At 42.9% G+C, this 15,854-nt stretch overlaps 1 protein-coding gene across 3 annotated transcripts in view; it reads left to right on the top strand.

The window, feature by feature from the left end:
• LOC122874846 (neuronal acetylcholine receptor subunit alpha-7) overlaps nucleotides 1-15,854 on the top strand; it is a 50,520-nt gene that overhangs the window by 20,936 nt on the left and 13,730 nt on the right. For all 3 annotated transcript variants that reach the window (XM_044193284.1, XM_044193285.1, XM_044193286.1), the window contains exons 4-7: nucleotides 22-131; nucleotides 4,586-4,665; nucleotides 7,147-7,314; nucleotides 12,724-12,918. In XM_044193284.1, coding sequence (XP_044049219.1) covers nucleotides 22-131; nucleotides 4,586-4,665; nucleotides 7,147-7,314; nucleotides 12,724-12,918 — 553 coding nt within the window. The remainder of the gene's footprint in view (nucleotides 1-21; nucleotides 132-4,585; nucleotides 4,666-7,146; nucleotides 7,315-12,723; nucleotides 12,919-15,854) is intronic.

Genomic DNA, 15,854 nt, shown 5'->3' with positions numbered 1-15,854 from the left:
TGTGTGTGTGTGTGTTTGCAGTACTGGACAGATTTCTACCTGCAGTGGAACATGTCCGACTATCCAGGTGTGACCAACGTCAGATTCCCTGACAGCCAGATCTGGAGGCCCGACATCCTGCTGTACAACAGGTACACGAGCTCACCACTGCATGAATCTGAACTGGGTTCTGAGTTCGTATGAGCGCTACGTAAACTGAACAAAGTGCTTTCTGTCTGAATTTTGGAACATTTAACTTTCTTCTTTGTTTCTTAAAATATCTTTGCCACTATTATAAAAAAAACTTTGACACCCAGTGATGATATAAAACATATTCTGTGGTGGAAAGCGTGTGTGCCACTACTATAAACATCAATTGGCTGCAAAGCAACGCAATTTTCAGTTTTCTACAAAAACGTTTTCCATTACAATAATAATATATTAAGATAATTGACACAACAATCTCAACTCAAGGTCCACTTACTTGTTCGTTCTGGAGCCTTCAACAGTATCACATGATCTTCATAGGCAGAAGTTAGGTCAGTTGTCATGGGAACTGTACGTGATCAAACGTTGGTGTAATAGATAAGAATAAGGCAAATCGAACATCTAGTGTCAACTGACCACCTGCGGATGAAGACCGTGTGATAACAAGTGAGTAAGTGGACCTTGAGTGGAGATTGTTTTGTCAACTGCTGTTTCCAAGATCAAGAATGAACCGTCAAGCTGAGTTTTCTTTATCATCACGTAAAAATTCTACACGCAGCGGCTTGAAAATAAAGTTAACAAAAATAAAGTAAGTAACATTTCATCTGCATAATATATATTTTTTTAGCATTTAGAAATAACACAGCTAGCTGGAAAATAAGACAATGAATATTTAAGAGGTGGAATTGTTTCAACAACTTCTGTTTGTCCTTATCTGCTTGAATGAATAACAAGAGAATGGGGCGTAACGCAACAGTAATAATGATAATAATAATGAGAAGAAGAAGAAACCTCAGCGACCTTGGGGTGGGGTTGCTGCAGCAACTCTACCTCTCGCAGGTGGGGTTGAGAGTGACGTGAAAATAACTTTTGGTGGTGGAGGGGTGTGTAATGGAGGTGGGCGTACGATGCACCGTGGGCAGGCATTGCAACCCATTGCACCCCCCCTTGGCGACGGGCCCGAAGAGAAGAAACAACAGGCTGAGTTTGTCTCTGGTGGATTGAGGATGTTTTGGTTCACGGTGAGACGCCCTGAACGAGGCCAAACACAACTCACTCAGTTCACGGGTTACTTTCATCCCTCAGCTCTGATTCAGTAAACAAGCTAATTCAGCTAACCCCCCCCCCCTGTTATCAGCGCTGGAGATAGGTTCTCTCCCGGTCAGGATTAATACCTCGCTGTTAACATACACATCAGAGCTGCCGGCTGCTGGAGGCGCTCTGCTGCGTGCTGACGAGCCTTTCAGCTCATTAACCAAGCAGAGTTCAGGAGCAAAGTTTGATCGGGGGGGGGGGGGCATACTGTCAGAAGGAATATTGACCTGGCTGGCTTTAATGAGAGGGGGCCAATGGACGGGACCAGAGCCTGACTTTGAATTATTATTGGGCAGTGGGTCAACTTTAGCAAACTTAGTGTAGTTTCACTTCTGAGATTTCTTCTTTCAACAGTCAACATACTCCTCCAGCCGCTAACTCCAGTTCATGCATATCCTAAGGAAAGCACACATTTTTGGATCATACAAAGCAAAACTTTGCAGTATTACCTTATACCGTATTATTATCATCAACCGGTAAACCTCCTTGGCACTTCACACTTATTTTATTTTATACTTATACCCACTTGGTACTTCATTTATTTTCTGACCTGTATTATAGTGTATTATATTTTTTTGCTCAGTACTTTTCTTCCTGTGTGTACTGACGTAAAGGTGAGCTGCTGTAACGAAAGAGTTTCCCCTCAGGGATCAATAAAGTATTTCTGATTCTGATTCTGAAAAGCAATGCTCATGTTATTAACTTGTTTTTTTAACATGAAGCAGGCTAAGCAAGGTAACCCTGATGTCCTTTATCTCCAGCCATGTCCTGCTGCTTTTCTGTGGGGATCCCAAAGCCCGACCAGTACAGGAGTTTTGAGGCCGATACTGGTACCAATATTTGCTAGTTGAAAAAATTTGGTAACGATATATTGGCATATAAACAATCTTTCTACAGATCCCTTGGATACGTTTTGTTTAGTTTGTTTACAGTTAAAACATCAACTCGTCAGAGCTTTGTGGTGGACAAACTATGTAATGGTGATACTGTTTCTAAAATACTTCAAACCTAGTTTGGCATTTTTGGACTGCAGCTTCTTGTTACTTATTGGCAGACATATATACACCGATAGCGATATATCTGCAATAAGCTGATATCTGGTTGATCGGTACAGCTCTAGTTCCGAGGCCAGGAGGGATATGTAATCCCTCCAGCGTGTCCTGGGTCTGCCCTATGGTCCTCCTCCCAGTTGGACCTACCTAGAAAACCTCCAGAAGAAGGCATCTAAGAGGACATAGGCCTACGACGGGCCGGGGCTGTCCGGAAATACACTCATCAATGTCGGAAAATGAAGCGCAGGGATTGGATATTGAAGTGCAGCTTACCTTGACACGATCGCTGCCCACGGCATCTTCCACCTAGCCAGACCACCTGACCAAAGACCACTGCAAGCGGTGCGATCGCCCCAGGAAGGGAGCCGGGATGAGAGCTAAACTAACCCAGCTTGGACCTAAGAAAGCGAACGAGAGAGATGAGTCGTCGGCCTACTTTGATTATGCACTCAGATAGTATTTTGGTCGCAATAACGTTAGTGAGAAAGCAAGCTAAGGTTAGCCAGCCAGCTGCAACCCAGGCCCGCTGTATGGATCCGACGCCAGCCGACACAGCAACCTGCAAACGGCAAGCCAGCCAATAGACCAGCCAGATCAGCCCCGGGAGAATAAATAAGCTGATGTTATCCACTCAAGACAGTATTTTGCTATGTTAGCTAGCTAGCAATTCATCTGTGTTTGCAAGCAAGCTAACATTACTTAACGTTAGCCAGCTAAAACCACAATTTTACAATATATTTTACATGCTCTGCAGTAATGTTAGCTTTGACTTTGGACTTTGTGTTGGACTCTACGTTGTGGTGGGTGCCAGTCGTTTGTTGATGTTAGCGGACTCCATTTCTAAGCTAATGTTAGCTAGTGTTGCACACTGTTGGCGTTGTAGGGGAGCAGAAGAGAGGCAAGGCGCTCGGCAGTGCACATAAACGTCACATGCTTTGGATTTTCCCCGAAAAACCGTCCCGAGTCCTTTACATAAAAATCAGTCCACAGGCTGTTATAGGCAACCGAGAAAGTCGAGGAAGGTCTCGTTTTTTAAGTGACATTACAGTCCGTTCACACATTGGCAATTGTGATTAATACATGTCAGTTGCTTCACATTCTTACATGTGGTATCTTTTGATTACTACAAAATGTAGGGAGGTTTCAGTTCTACTTCAGTTTTACTGGATTTTAAAGTTCAGTTGTTTTCATCAAAGTTAAAAGCATTTTGGTTATACTTACATTACTGAAAGAAAACACCCAGGTTATATTTACACAGTCTGCTTCTTTTCCTCAATATCAGACAAAAAACATGACATTTATTTTTGTACAAAAGTTCAGCTGCAGCGGCAATAATCCAAACAAGATCTGCTCTTTGGAAAAATACGGAAAGATTTCTTCTCTCTCTTGAAATATTAAAAAGTCTTTGTTTACTTGACCGGGTGTGTTGCAGGTCACTACGATGCTGAAGGTCACATTTATGGTTTAGTAATGAAGCAGACAGCAGAACAGCCGTTTTCCACACAAACGGCATTAAAGGCAGAGAGCTGCAGGGATCAGTCTGTTCGCTGGAATCTGAAATCTGGTGTATTTGCTGGAGGAGATCAGACATTTATATTGAAAAGACGCCAGACTTTGTGCGGCAGGAAGCCTTGGCCTTGTGCGTATGTTGTGGTGTTTTTAAGGCCTTTGTTTATTAATTAAGACAACACAATGACATTAAGTCTAGCTGAAGTGTTACATGGTTCCCCTGTGCCCTCACAAACGCCACTGTCAGATTCAAAAAGATAGATTTCTAAATCCATTTTGACAAACTCTTAAATTGTTGTTTATAAATTGTTTTTTCTTAGTTTGTTAAAAATTCCCCTTTTGCACCTGCAAGGTTTTCACTGGTGATGATTTATAAAGGACATATTTGAGTTTTAGACCTTGAGAGTAAAGAATTATTTGTGTTAAAAGTGAGCACATTTTTGGACAGTTAGGATATTTTTGAAAAGTGCAGACATTTTAGGAAACTGAGGATTTCGTCTGGTCCTCACCACTTCAAAGGACTGTTTGAGGGTTAAGACTGGGTTTTAGGCTTCAGGTTAGAAACAGGTTTATATGAGGTTAGAGGCTATAGATAATGGGTTATGTCAGTGAGGGTCCTCACAAGTATAAAAGGACAAACGTGTGTGTGATCAGCTGTAGCCTTGATGAAACTGTGATTTACTCAACACTTGACCTTGTGTGCCACTGATGGACACTGACTGTTAATCTGTCTCTCTCCGCAGTGCTGATGAAAGGTTCGACGCCTCCTTCCACACCAACATCCTGATCAACTCCACCGGCTACTGTCAGTACCTGCCACCAGGTAGCACACCCACAGGCCCCTCCCATTGCTAGACTGACGTGTCCTGCTACGAACCTGTTTGATAGACGCTTCTACTGTCAGATAAAATCGTTAACTGAGGAAACACAGTCACCAGATCAACACGTTCGGTGTATGAGAGGATTTTCTAGGGCTGGCAATTTTGGTCCAGACTGAAATATCAGACATATCAAGACGTTCATGTTCCCCAGAGGATGAATCCTACTGACTTTAGTGACCCTCCGCCTTTTCATCTAGCACCACGATCAAGTCAAAATTTCAATTTGTCCATTACTTTGGTTTATGACCAAATAATGTTCACTGCTAATTAGCTAATGTTAGCATGCTAACACACTTAAGTAAGATGGTGAACATGGTAAACATTATACCTGCTAAACATCAGCATGTTAGCACTGTCACTGTGAGCCTGTTAGCATGATGGCATTAGCCTTTAGCTCAAAGCACCACTGTGCTTTGTAAGTACAGTCTTACATTGCTGCTAGCATGGCTGCAGACTTCAGCTGTAAATATCAGGGTAAACAATAATGTCTGTAAAACCTGCAGCACAAAGGAGATTCTTTGAGAGCCCCAGTGGTTGTACTTGCTGCTTAAACAATTCAGGGCCCCATAGGTAACAAACATTTCTTGTATTTGTATTTCAAAATCCATATATTTGTAAAAAAGCTAGTAATTAAACCTTCAGTTTAGAACATTTTATCACAGTTATTTGTTCCCAATGTCAGGGATGAACTTCCACGCTCAAGAATTAAATTTAACTTTCTGGAAAGAGGTGGTTTCTACTGTGCATACATGCACATAACATTTCCAACCTGTGAATTTACAGCTTCGTATTTAAATGGACTGGGATCCTCTTTTAATTGGAAATCATATTTTTGAAGGCAAGGCAAGTTTATTTTATATATCACCTTAAACACAAGGCAGTTCAAAGTCTTGTGTTAAATAATGACTTTTTATTCTTGAATCCTAAGTTTAGACAGATGGAGAGTAATTGTTTGTCCTTTGAAATTGTCACAACATCCAATAAAGAGCCCACACTTCCTTAGATGGGTTTTGGTGAACAACTCCATCAAACCCTGAGAGAAATATGGCCCACAGACTGCAGTTTTATGGAGGTCTGAGGGGGGGGTCAACACGAGGTCGTGGGGTCAACAGGAGGTATGGTCCCGACTGACGACCTGAGGCTCATCATGACTTTCAACCCGGCAGCTGATAGAAACAAGACAGTTAAGGACTGTTATTATTATTTTCCCCACCATTTCATTTTAGATTTTATTTAGACACAAACAGGCCCAACAGAGAGCGAAGCCACGCGAGATCATTTCTCGCTGCTTTACAGAAGGAAACAAACAATATCAATCTGCCGCTGAACAACATCAGCCGATCAGAAATCAATAACCAATAAAAGTCGCAACAGCTCTATTACCGCTGACAGCGGACATTGATTAGCGTGAGTTGGGGGCGTTGTCGGGGGGGGGCAGCGATGACAGAGACGAGCTCAGGCTTCACGTTTCAGCAGTGAGAAAGAAAATGTGATTTAATGGAACTAAACCAATGGAAGGAAAACTAAACGTCGTGCCAATAAAAGCATCACCAGAGAGCTCTGTTCTCGGTTGGACACAGACATTGAAATAAAGAAATGTAATGCTGCAGAGTTTAACTGTCAAGGAGCTCAGAACATGAACTACTCCACCTTTTAATTACACATAGCTTTGCTACATTATGTACTGTACGTATTTGTAATTAGTTCACTGAATTCACTTCACCACATCGCCCTTGGTTCATGTCTTCCTTGCTGTGTCCTGCTACTCTGTGGTGCCGCAGCTGCTGATTTCTCCTCAGGAGTCATTAAACGTTCACCTTCCTTTGGAGGCAGCAGGTGCTGGCTGCTTTGGGATCAGATTGGATTTCCCAGCTGATCCACACAAAGTCATCCTGAGCAGACTGATGGTTTCTCTGAGGGAGACCAGAAACGTTTTCTCGTTAACTTTTTACACTTTACTGTTTGTCTACTTTTCAAAATAAAGTTCATCCCTCGGTATCTAAAATCCGCCGGTAAACTGTTTGTCCCCGCAGCTCGTCCTCTGTTTCTATTCGTGTTTCAGACTTCTGTGTTCAGTCGTGTTGTTTCTGTCGCCCAAATCATCTTTTTCTCTGTTATTTCTTTGTAATTTATTTTCTTTTTTTTTCATTCCTCCTGGGTGTTTTTCTTTATTTTGTCTCTTTACTTTTACTTTTTTTCCAGGTATTAGTTTTTGCTTTGATTTGATATTTATCTCCTGCTGACACTCAAACACAAACACTATTTTCAGCTTCTTTTGCATCTCATTCTGAGGTTATTGACCTTGTTTTTGTCCTCCTGCGCAGTTTCCCCCGACAGTAGTTTAATTTGTATTTCTTTATCTCCTGCACACAGCGTTTATTTCATTTTTTCATTTTTCACCCTTTCCACGATCTTAATTTCAGGAATATTTAAAAGCACCTGTTACATCGACGTTCGCTGGTTTCCGTTTGATGTGCAGCGCTGCGACCTGAAGTTCGGCTCCTGGACGTACGGCGGCTGGTCTCTGGACCTGCAGATGATCGAGGCTGATGTCACCGGATACATCGCCAACGGAGAGTGGGACCTCGTGGGTAAGAGCACTTCGTAAAGAAGAAACATGAGACTGAAGTGTTGTTTTTTATTCGAATTGTTTGTTTGTTTGTTGCAACATTTTTAAAATGGGACACAAGTTTGGTTTCGTTGATTCCACTTTTCCTCTGAAGGGTTTGTCACACGCGAACATGTAGTCCCTGAATTCACTACATTTAACACGAGTTTTCTTAAACACCTGGGTTAGAAACAGGAGCTTGAAATGGGTTAACTACAAAGTGGCCAAAGGTATGTGGACACAGGGACGATCCAGCCATATGTGATAGTCTGGTGATAGATGAACATGTGATTCCACCACCATCGACATAACAGCCACCGCTCTCAGGTCAGCCGCTGATGTTGGGTGCTAAGGTCTGGCTGGTGTTGGACGGGGTTGAGATCAGAGCTCTGTGCAGACCAGTCACGTTCTTCCACACCAAACTGGGACAACTGATTCTTTATGAACCTGGCTTTGTGCACGGGGACACTGTCATGTTGAAACAGGAAAAGGGACACACCCCGTCTGATTATCAAGTGACCTCACATCTGGACGCCACACAACAGTCTATAAGGACTTAACATGTTTCCTGAGGACTTATTTCAGACTGTACATGTAATCAGGGATGGACAGATAAGCTTCCCCGGGGACAGGGACAAGAATAACAAAGACAAGAGAGGGGGACAGAGAAGCAAGACGAGGAAAATTGGTCTAAATAATAATTCACAATCAACAATATGTCTAATCTAAGCTATCCGGCACCAGGTAGAGAAGGAGAAACTCCCAAGAAAATCTTAGAGGGGAAATAAGGGACGAAACTTTGGGAAGCTCATTTCACGGTGAGACCCCCGCCTGGGACGACTGAGCGTGCAGCAGGTTCCCAGTAAAACAAACAAGTTGTTTTAATTAGTTCCTGAGAAACTTACATTTAGGAGCTTTCTCCCCGACAGCGACGGTGTGTAGGCCGTAAATGTTAGAGCCGAACACGGCGGCCCGCAGGCTCGACCGTTAAAACCTCGGAGCAGCGAGCAGCTGCGAGGCAGCCGGACCCGTCTGTCTGCTGCGGAGCGTTTCATATCAGCGCTGCCATCCAGCATTAATCTGCTGGTAATTAAACCCTCCTGCTGCTGCAGGGCGAGCAGCTGCGAGCAGCTCGGTGAACCCGAAGGCTGATGGGAGCGCCGCCGCCTGCAGGCCGTGTTTATCGGCCACTCGCAAATGCCAGATCACGCAACGAAGCATGACCAATGAATGACATTTATATCGTCAAACTTCAGCTCTGATTGGTTTTACCGCTTTGATTTTCTCATGCGACGCTGCGAGGCAGAGACCTGTGGCCTCCTGAGCAGATGACACGCAGTTTAATGTTTTAATAAAGTCATAAAGCCGTCTGATCACGCACACACATCTACTACATGTTCTACTGTTCATGCATGTGTGTTCTCACAGGATTACACGTGAAGCGCTGGAGATTGACAGGTCATTGTTTTTGCCTGGTGTATCTTCATCCTTGTTAAGATGAATCAAAAGCAAAATAATGTCATTCATCAAATCCAGTGAATACACCAGTGAGAAATTAGCGAAGGATCAGGTGGAAGAGACGTGACCAGAAACAAACATTTGGGACAGTGAGCGTGAGGTCGGGGGGTCAGATGGGCAGAGACACCTGTCAACAACTCATACACTGCAAATAACTGAACTAAAAAGTTATTTAGTCTCATATTCAACCTTCTAGACTTCAAGAGTTTGCTTAACCTACTGAACTTTTCCTCTTAAAGGCAGAATAAGTATTTTCTTAAAAAACAATGTGTAGACTCAAATTATCCCTCTCAGTCATCACTTATGACCCACTACAAGTGTGTGGCGGTGTCGGTGTCTGCAGAGCTGCTGCCCTCTGCCTGTACTTTCTTAGTTTCTTATTAGTTTGCTGTGTTCGGGACGTTTCCGGGCGTCGACCTTTGGGCCGTGGTGTGCAGCTCCCAGCCAATAACAACGCGCAGGCCGTGAGGTCGGGAGTCTATGAAAACGCAGCGAGCAGGTTACATCGCTGTCTCCGTCTCCGTCTCCGTCCGTAAAGTGTGCAGATAGGTCGGGCTGAGCTCCTTCCGCAGGGCCGTGCGGAGGTGTGGGCGATTTCATTTGTGCTTTCGAACGCAACCGCTGTGAAACAATAAGAAACTAACGTTTAATTTCTCTGATTCTCTGCTCGCTGTGCTCTCGCTAACGCCGCTCCCTCTCTTCATTCACTCTCTCTCTCTCTCTCTCTCTCTCGCTCTGAGTTGAGGAGAATTCTTGTAATTCAGAAATCAAGCACATTTCTTTGCATTGTATGACAGTATCACGGCAGTATCACGGCAGCCTGTCTGCTGCCGCCCATGCCTTCATTGTTTCCACCGTAAACAGGACGGCAGCCAGACTGCCGAGGTCGGCTGTTTGCCGTCTGAGCTGATAACAGCTGACCTTTACTTCCAGATGTCTGAGTTCCCTGAATTATAGCCTCTTGATCAGCAGTGAAACATGTCAATTAACAAAAACGGTTGAAAGCTTCAGAGTCTGATTATCAGTTCTGGGCAGATAAACAATGTGAACATGATATTTGTTTGCCAAACTTGCTTTATTAATGCTGTCTATTGGTAACCATTTCCTCTGTTTTAAGCTTAGGTGACGAGATCACAGAAAGCAGCTAACTAAAGCTAAACTAACCAGAACCAATGGTTCAAAACCATAATTGAAACTGCAGAAATTAAAAATAAAGTCTATTTTAATGTGTTTACAAAAATCACTTCTTTCAAAAATCATTTTACAGCATGAGAAAACATTAGCTCTCAGCTTTAGCAGTTGTGTGGTTAGGACGCGTTAATAAACTCGAGCTTCATCGCAAGCTCCATTTCTGTATTTTGCATGTTGGCACTGGCGCTCCTCTTTTGTTTAAATTAGGGTTTGTGTATTTTTGAACTTTTGGACAGAGTCAGACTCACTGTTTCCCACCGCTTCCAGTCTTTATGCTAAGCTAAGCTAACCACAGCTCCGCAATTAACATTTTGGAAAGAAAGCTATTAACTTGTGTATTTCCCAGAATGTTACTATTCCTTTAAACAACAACATGTCTGCAGCACGTAATTGGCATTTATTGATCTTGGTGTCAGTACGTAGGGTTACTCGTAGTTCAGTATCACAGAGCCGAGATTAAAAAGCCTCTGCAGGCCGTCCCGCAGCCTGCAGATCGGAGGTCCGACAGAGGACGTCCTCGGTCTCGGGGCAGCTGAAGCTCCCGTTTGTGCCGGCTGATGAAAGAGAGAATGAAATGGAAAGAGAAGATAGCAGAGAATGAATGAGCCTCCCCCAGAGACACTGTTCAGCCAATGAGCCGTTCAAAGGGAATTTAATTGAAAATCCCAGCAGCATGTTTCCCATTTACCCCTCTGCCCCTCCCCTCCATCACCTATAGCAGAGATTAAAACCAATGTAGTGAGCAATGTAGCGATGTACAGCCAAATGAAAGGCAGCCAGTCATGCTGCACTCGCATGCAGAAAAATAAATAGAACCGGGGATTTTTTATCTGCCAGTAATTCATCAGTGAAACACTAAGAGGGAAAGTGGAAGTTAAGGAGATGGCTCGCTGAATACCGGTGGTCTAAACAGGATTTAGCCTGCACTGAACATTACGAAGCCATGTTCAATTTTTGCTTTTCTTCGCTGTAAGAAGAAAGGTCGGTGTGTGGATGTTTTATTCAGACATTTCAGCTTTGTTGATAGTTAGTGGTATTATAACTGGATGGAAACTATTTTAAGTACCGAATAAGCTCCACTCATCCCACGTCCACCATACAGTGCACAACCAAACCACTGACATACAAAACGTACAAAAAATAAAGCACAACAAAAGAAAGAAAAGCAACATCACAGAAGCATGTTTAATGGCTTAATTTAAGAAAAATACATTCATACTATTAAATGTAACTATTTAAATTTCTGCATTTCATCATCTCCATCAAATAAAGGGCAGTGAATACACAAGTGTCATTTTCAACCTCCTAAAAGAGTTTTCACCAGATGGGCCTTCCTGTAGCGCCAGCCTCAGACTGCTGTCAGTACTGCGATGTACAGTAATGAACACGGCAGTTGTTATGGCTGAGAGTTTATGTCTCGTTAATACTTTATTAAACTATAGTTTTATTCTAGACACTTGAGAGAAAGTAAAAAGGCTCTAGTTGTGGTTTTTATCCTGTCACCATGTGCGCTTATTTGAATTCATCGTGTTTTGGATTTTTTTATGAATCTATCCCCGGCACGTACATCATGGCAAGTATTAGTATTAGTATTCCAGTGATGAAACCCGAGCAGGTCTCTTTACTGTCAGTCGTCCTCCGCAGGCGGCTTCACGCCTCCCTGCAGCAGCACCGGGGAAGGATTTGACTTTCTGTGACAAATAAATTACCTTTCTGAGCCATCTGAGATGAAACGGCCTCGTTCCTGCGGGTCGAGCGGCTCATGGGACTGAAGCAGGAAAATTCCTCCCTAACCTTCACTTTTAATGTTATTTATCATCAGTTTTCTACAAACAAGTGTCAGTTTTCTGACCCTGCTGCAGTGGCTGTTTTTTATTTTCATTTTCTATATATTTTATTGTCTCACAGTGGCTTACTTTACCTTTAATAGGTTTAAATAGTAGAAACAGTAGGAGATTAGATCAGATCTTGATAAACTAATAGGTTTTACTTCTGTAACGGGCTTTTCTCAGTCTAGACTAAATCTGAACATCAGTCAGCTTCTCTGATCTCTGCACTGCTTCTAATCTTTTACAGAACTGATTTTAAAACATTGCTTCTGGTTTATAAATCTCTAAATAGTTTAAAATATGTCTCTGATCTTCTGATACAGTACCAATGCATCAGACCTGAGGTCAGCCGGCATCAGAGTGTGCAGAACAGCTGCACTGCACTCATTTTATTCTGTCATTCATGTATTTATTTACAGCACAGAGAGGAGTACGTGTTACAGCTACAGTGTTACTGTAACGAGGAACGTTTCTTGTTTAAAAAGATTGATTTTGTGAAATAACAAGAAAGATTTGTGATCTATAGATATGTTGTTATAACAAGCGTAAAAAGGAATCATTTAGTATGTAGTAATAATGAGGAAAATGTCTAAATACGGATCTCTGAGCAAAGATTCGTGGTGGCAGCAACGTCTTAAGAACCTCCCGTGTTCTCATTTATGTTACTGATACGAAAACACAAATCATCTTAAACTTTGAATAAGGCTGCTGCGATTGACCTTCATCACAGCATAAAATGAAAGATAGTGAGCACTAACACAAGTATGGGCTGTCAGCAGATTGAGTCCAGAGATAACTTAAACCACCGTCACAAACCTCTGTGTCAGCTCCAGTGCTGGTGTTTTGTTTTGCAGAGGTTCCTGGACGGAGGAACGAGCGCTTCTACGACTGCTGTAAGGAGCCCTACCCTGACGTGACCTTCACCGTGGTGATGAGGAGGAGGACGCTCTACTACGGACTCAACCTCCTCATTCCCTGCGTCCTCATCTCCACCCTCGCACTCCTCGTCTTCCTGCTGCCCGCCGACTCCGGAGAGAAGATCTCCCTGGGTGAGGACTCAGCTGCGTGTGTGTGTGTGTAAAACTTTATTGATGATGTCTAGCGCTCACCATGCTAGCTGTATTACATTCTCAGTGCTACGTAAGTAAGGTCAAAAGTTTGCAGCTGCCAGCCCTTCACAGACCCGATCAGTTCCCTCTCAGGCTGACGATGGTGTTTAAAGGTTTTCTATCCAAAATAGAAAAATAGTTTCTGCTTCTTCTTCCTTCTTCTGATCAGTTGGAAACAACACTTGATCACTTGGATGTATTACTACCAACAGCTGCTACAGACGGATTAGAACCTTTAAACCAGTGATCCCAGACCTTTCTTGCTTGTGACCCTTTAAAACAAAGGCGTCGACTTGTGACCCGTTGTCAAAGGTTGCATGTTGTGCAGTATGAGCTGACAGCACGTCAAGGAAGGACGGACTTTTACAGCCTCGGATTGTTTCATTTGAATGATTTTTAGATTCTGAAGAGGTCAAACTAACCAGTATTTCACAAAAAAAAACCTAAATATTGCAGAAATGTCTTAAAAATAATTGTAGGAAGCATATTTATTTTCTTCTTTCCAAACTCCTTCCCAGCTTTGCCAATCATTGCACAGCCCCTTAGACTTATCTGGCAGCCCCTTAAGTGGGATCCTGGTCTCCAGGTTGGGAACAGTGGAGGTGAATGAGAATTCAGTTTTTATATTTAAAAACGAGTGGAAACGACCAAAAATCTGAAAAATGAGAGGTGAGGTGAGAGTTGGTGCATCGGTAAAAGCAGAATGCGACAAAGAGCAGTGGAAGCAGACTGAGTGAATAAATGATGGCGTCCATGAAGCCTAAAGAGCTGAAAGCATCAGCTGTGTGTGGAGCGATGAGGAGGCTGGAGCCTTCCTCACATGAACACATGAAACCAACAGAAGCGTCATGTTTCCATCATGTTTCCATCGTCTGAGCTTCCACTGGAGCTCCTTTAATGACGTCGTCTCGCTGCGTCCTCTTCTTCTGCGACGCTTTAACGGCAGCGGCTGGAGGATCAGCTCCACCAGCTGTTTACCTCCACGAAAACTTCTAATAATTGCATAACAGTAGTGGATAGAAACACACATTAATTCACATTTTCTTTTGCAGATTTTCTCAAAAAATAAAAATTTGCGCTACATCTAAGCGGTGAGTTAGCTTATGTCCCTATTGCTCTCTGTGAAAAGTTTTAATTGGAACTACTTTCTACAGAAGAAACAGTCCCCACCAAAGCTGTCTCCAGTGTGTTATCTGGATTATCAGATTCTGGATGGACAGGTCGCTGTTCATTTTTTAATGTCAGTTTTCAGTGCTGTGAACAGACTGACATCTCTCAACCTGAACAAATAAAACCGAAACCACTGGAGGTGAATTAAATGGTTAAAGCGACACTTTAAAATAACTCCTGTCCAAACCGCGTTGGGTCTGTCGGACGGCTGCAGGAGGTATTTGGGCCTTCAGATGACTGACGGCTCTGAGTCGATGCTCATTAGCCATAAAACATCCTGAAACAGGAAGTTAAAGCTGCAGGGAGGCTTCCAGCTGCTCAGATCAGATACAATGGCTTTCACTGGGAATTTAATTTACACACTCAATCAAACCTGAACGTCACCGGGGCGATCAGTCTCCACCTCTCCACGTTCAGCTGAGTGACTGTTAATGAGCCAGCACATCATTTACGTAACAGCAGACTTTAGAAAGTAAAGGGTGAGTATGTAATGAAGTATACTGTATAAGAAGTACTTCTCTTCCTGTGTGCACTGACGTGACGGTGAGCTGCTGTAACGAAAGAGTTTCCCCTCCGGGATCAATAAAGTATTTCTGATTCTGATATTTGAAATGTGTTAAAAGAAAATGACAAGACTAAATAAGATACGCATCCCACGGGCAAAAACCAAACAACAGCAAGTCTATAAACAGGTTTTATGACACACTTTTAAAGATAATACTCAGTGTGTGTGTGTGTGTGTGTGTGTGTGTTAATGAGCTTTTGTTGTTTTTATTGATCCAGTGCCTTTTATTAGGAAGCTTTAGGAGGCAGAGAAGTGGTGTGTAAATCTGACCTTTGACCTTTTTACCCCCTCACAGACTGTCGTAATGTTGGCAGTTACAGAGTTAAAGCTCACTGTGACCTCGCTGGAGGTTTACCCAGAATTCATTGTGAAAATGGAAAATGTTAACTGCAAAAACGCTCCAAAAACCAGCCAGTATTCTCCCACTGCAGTGCCCGGCCCCAGTCTGTTGTGTGTCAGTATGTGAACATTTGATTAAACACTAATTTATCTACAAATATGCATCATGTGATAATAATTCCACATGAAATTAGATTTGAACACAGGAAGATTAGGAAGAAGGGAACCTTAAGAGCCTAAACATTTACATTTTACTGTGCTTTAGAATAAATCAAATTGAACTCATTGTTACAGACGGGTGTTGGGCAGCTGCCTGCACACCGGGTCCAAACTTCCAAAATTACACCGTGGCTTTCGGGGTGGGAGGGTACTGTGCACGTGCACGTGCATACATGAATGCGCCCGCCTACGTGCAAAAATATATTGTCAATACATTTCAGCTCATACAGAGAATATTTAGCCTGGGACAACAAAGAAACAGAAAAAATGATTCACCGTTGCTTTAACAGTAAAAATGCCAACGCACGGCGGACAGGCAGAGGTTTGCGTTACTTTGTTAAACAGACAGCCCTATGAACGCGCCGCAGCCTCAAGTGTTCGTCTGACAGAAAACACAGCTAGATGACTTTTCCAGCAGCTACTCTAAACACGACCCCCGGTGCTCGCTGCACAGACACAGGCAGAAATGATCTGAAACTGTTATGCGCGAATAAACATGCACATCGACAACTGCTTAAATATTAATATTATTTATTTCCCCCTTATTTCGAACCCTGCTGAGGATAAAACCTCAATACTTTCT

This window comes from Siniperca chuatsi, linkage group LG4 (genome assembly GCF_020085105.1).
Source record: "Siniperca chuatsi isolate FFG_IHB_CAS linkage group LG4, ASM2008510v1, whole genome shotgun sequence".
Classification (NCBI taxonomy): domain Eukaryota; kingdom Metazoa; phylum Chordata; class Actinopteri; order Centrarchiformes; family Sinipercidae; genus Siniperca; species Siniperca chuatsi.
Note: the sequence above shows the minus strand (reverse complement) of the source record. Positions and strands in the feature narration are given on the sequence as shown.